Source organism: Eimeria mitis, genomic scaffold (assembly GCF_000499745.2).
Source record: "Eimeria mitis Houghton genomic scaffold, Emh_scaff117, whole genome shotgun sequence".
Lineage (NCBI taxonomy): Eukaryota > Apicomplexa > Conoidasida > Eucoccidiorida > Eimeriidae > Eimeria > Eimeria mitis.
Genome location: NW_013567995.1, coordinates 11,376 through 11,825, shown reverse-complemented (window position 1 = coordinate 11,825; position 450 = coordinate 11,376). Strand labels below are relative to the sequence as shown.

General features: G+C 41.3%; 1 protein-coding gene across 1 annotated transcript in view; it reads right to left on the bottom strand.

The window, feature by feature from the left end:
• Positions 1-157, bottom strand: part of EMH_0085680 (uncharacterized protein) — a gene marked incomplete at both ends in the record, with an annotated part of 2,795 nt that extends 2,638 nt beyond the window's left edge. Inside the window, one exon of the mRNA XM_013494468.1 lies at positions 131-157. Coding sequence (XP_013349922.1) covers positions 131-157 — 27 coding nt within the window. The remainder of the gene's footprint in view (positions 1-130) is intronic.
• Positions 158-450: the final 293 nt, after the last annotated feature.

Below are 450 nucleotides of genomic sequence, written 5' to 3'. Positions count from 1 at the left end.
GCTGCAGCAGCAAAGCAGCAGCAGCATACGGAGACAGTTAGCTGCTGGGGTGTCTCCGCTTGATAGCCCTCCTTAATAAACCCCAAACCCTAAACCCTAAACCCTAAACCCCAAACCCTAAACCCTAAACCCTAAACCCTGTTTGTTGTTTATGCATCCCGCTGCGTTGTGTCTCCTGTCTCCGTTTGGTGCTGCTGTTTTCTCTTTGTCTTTGTCTGTGTGTCTTCTGTCTTTATATTTATATCTCTCTGTCTTTGTCTTTGTCTTTGTTTTTGTTTTTATATATCCTTGTCTTTGTTTTGTCTTTCTCTTTGTTTTTATGTTTCTTTCTTTTTATGTCTCTCTCTCTGTCTCTCTGTCTTTGTTTCTTTTATCTCTCTCTGTCTTTGTCTTTGTCTCTTTGTCTTTGTCTCTCTGTCTTTGTCTCTGTGGCTTTGTCTCTCTCTCTCT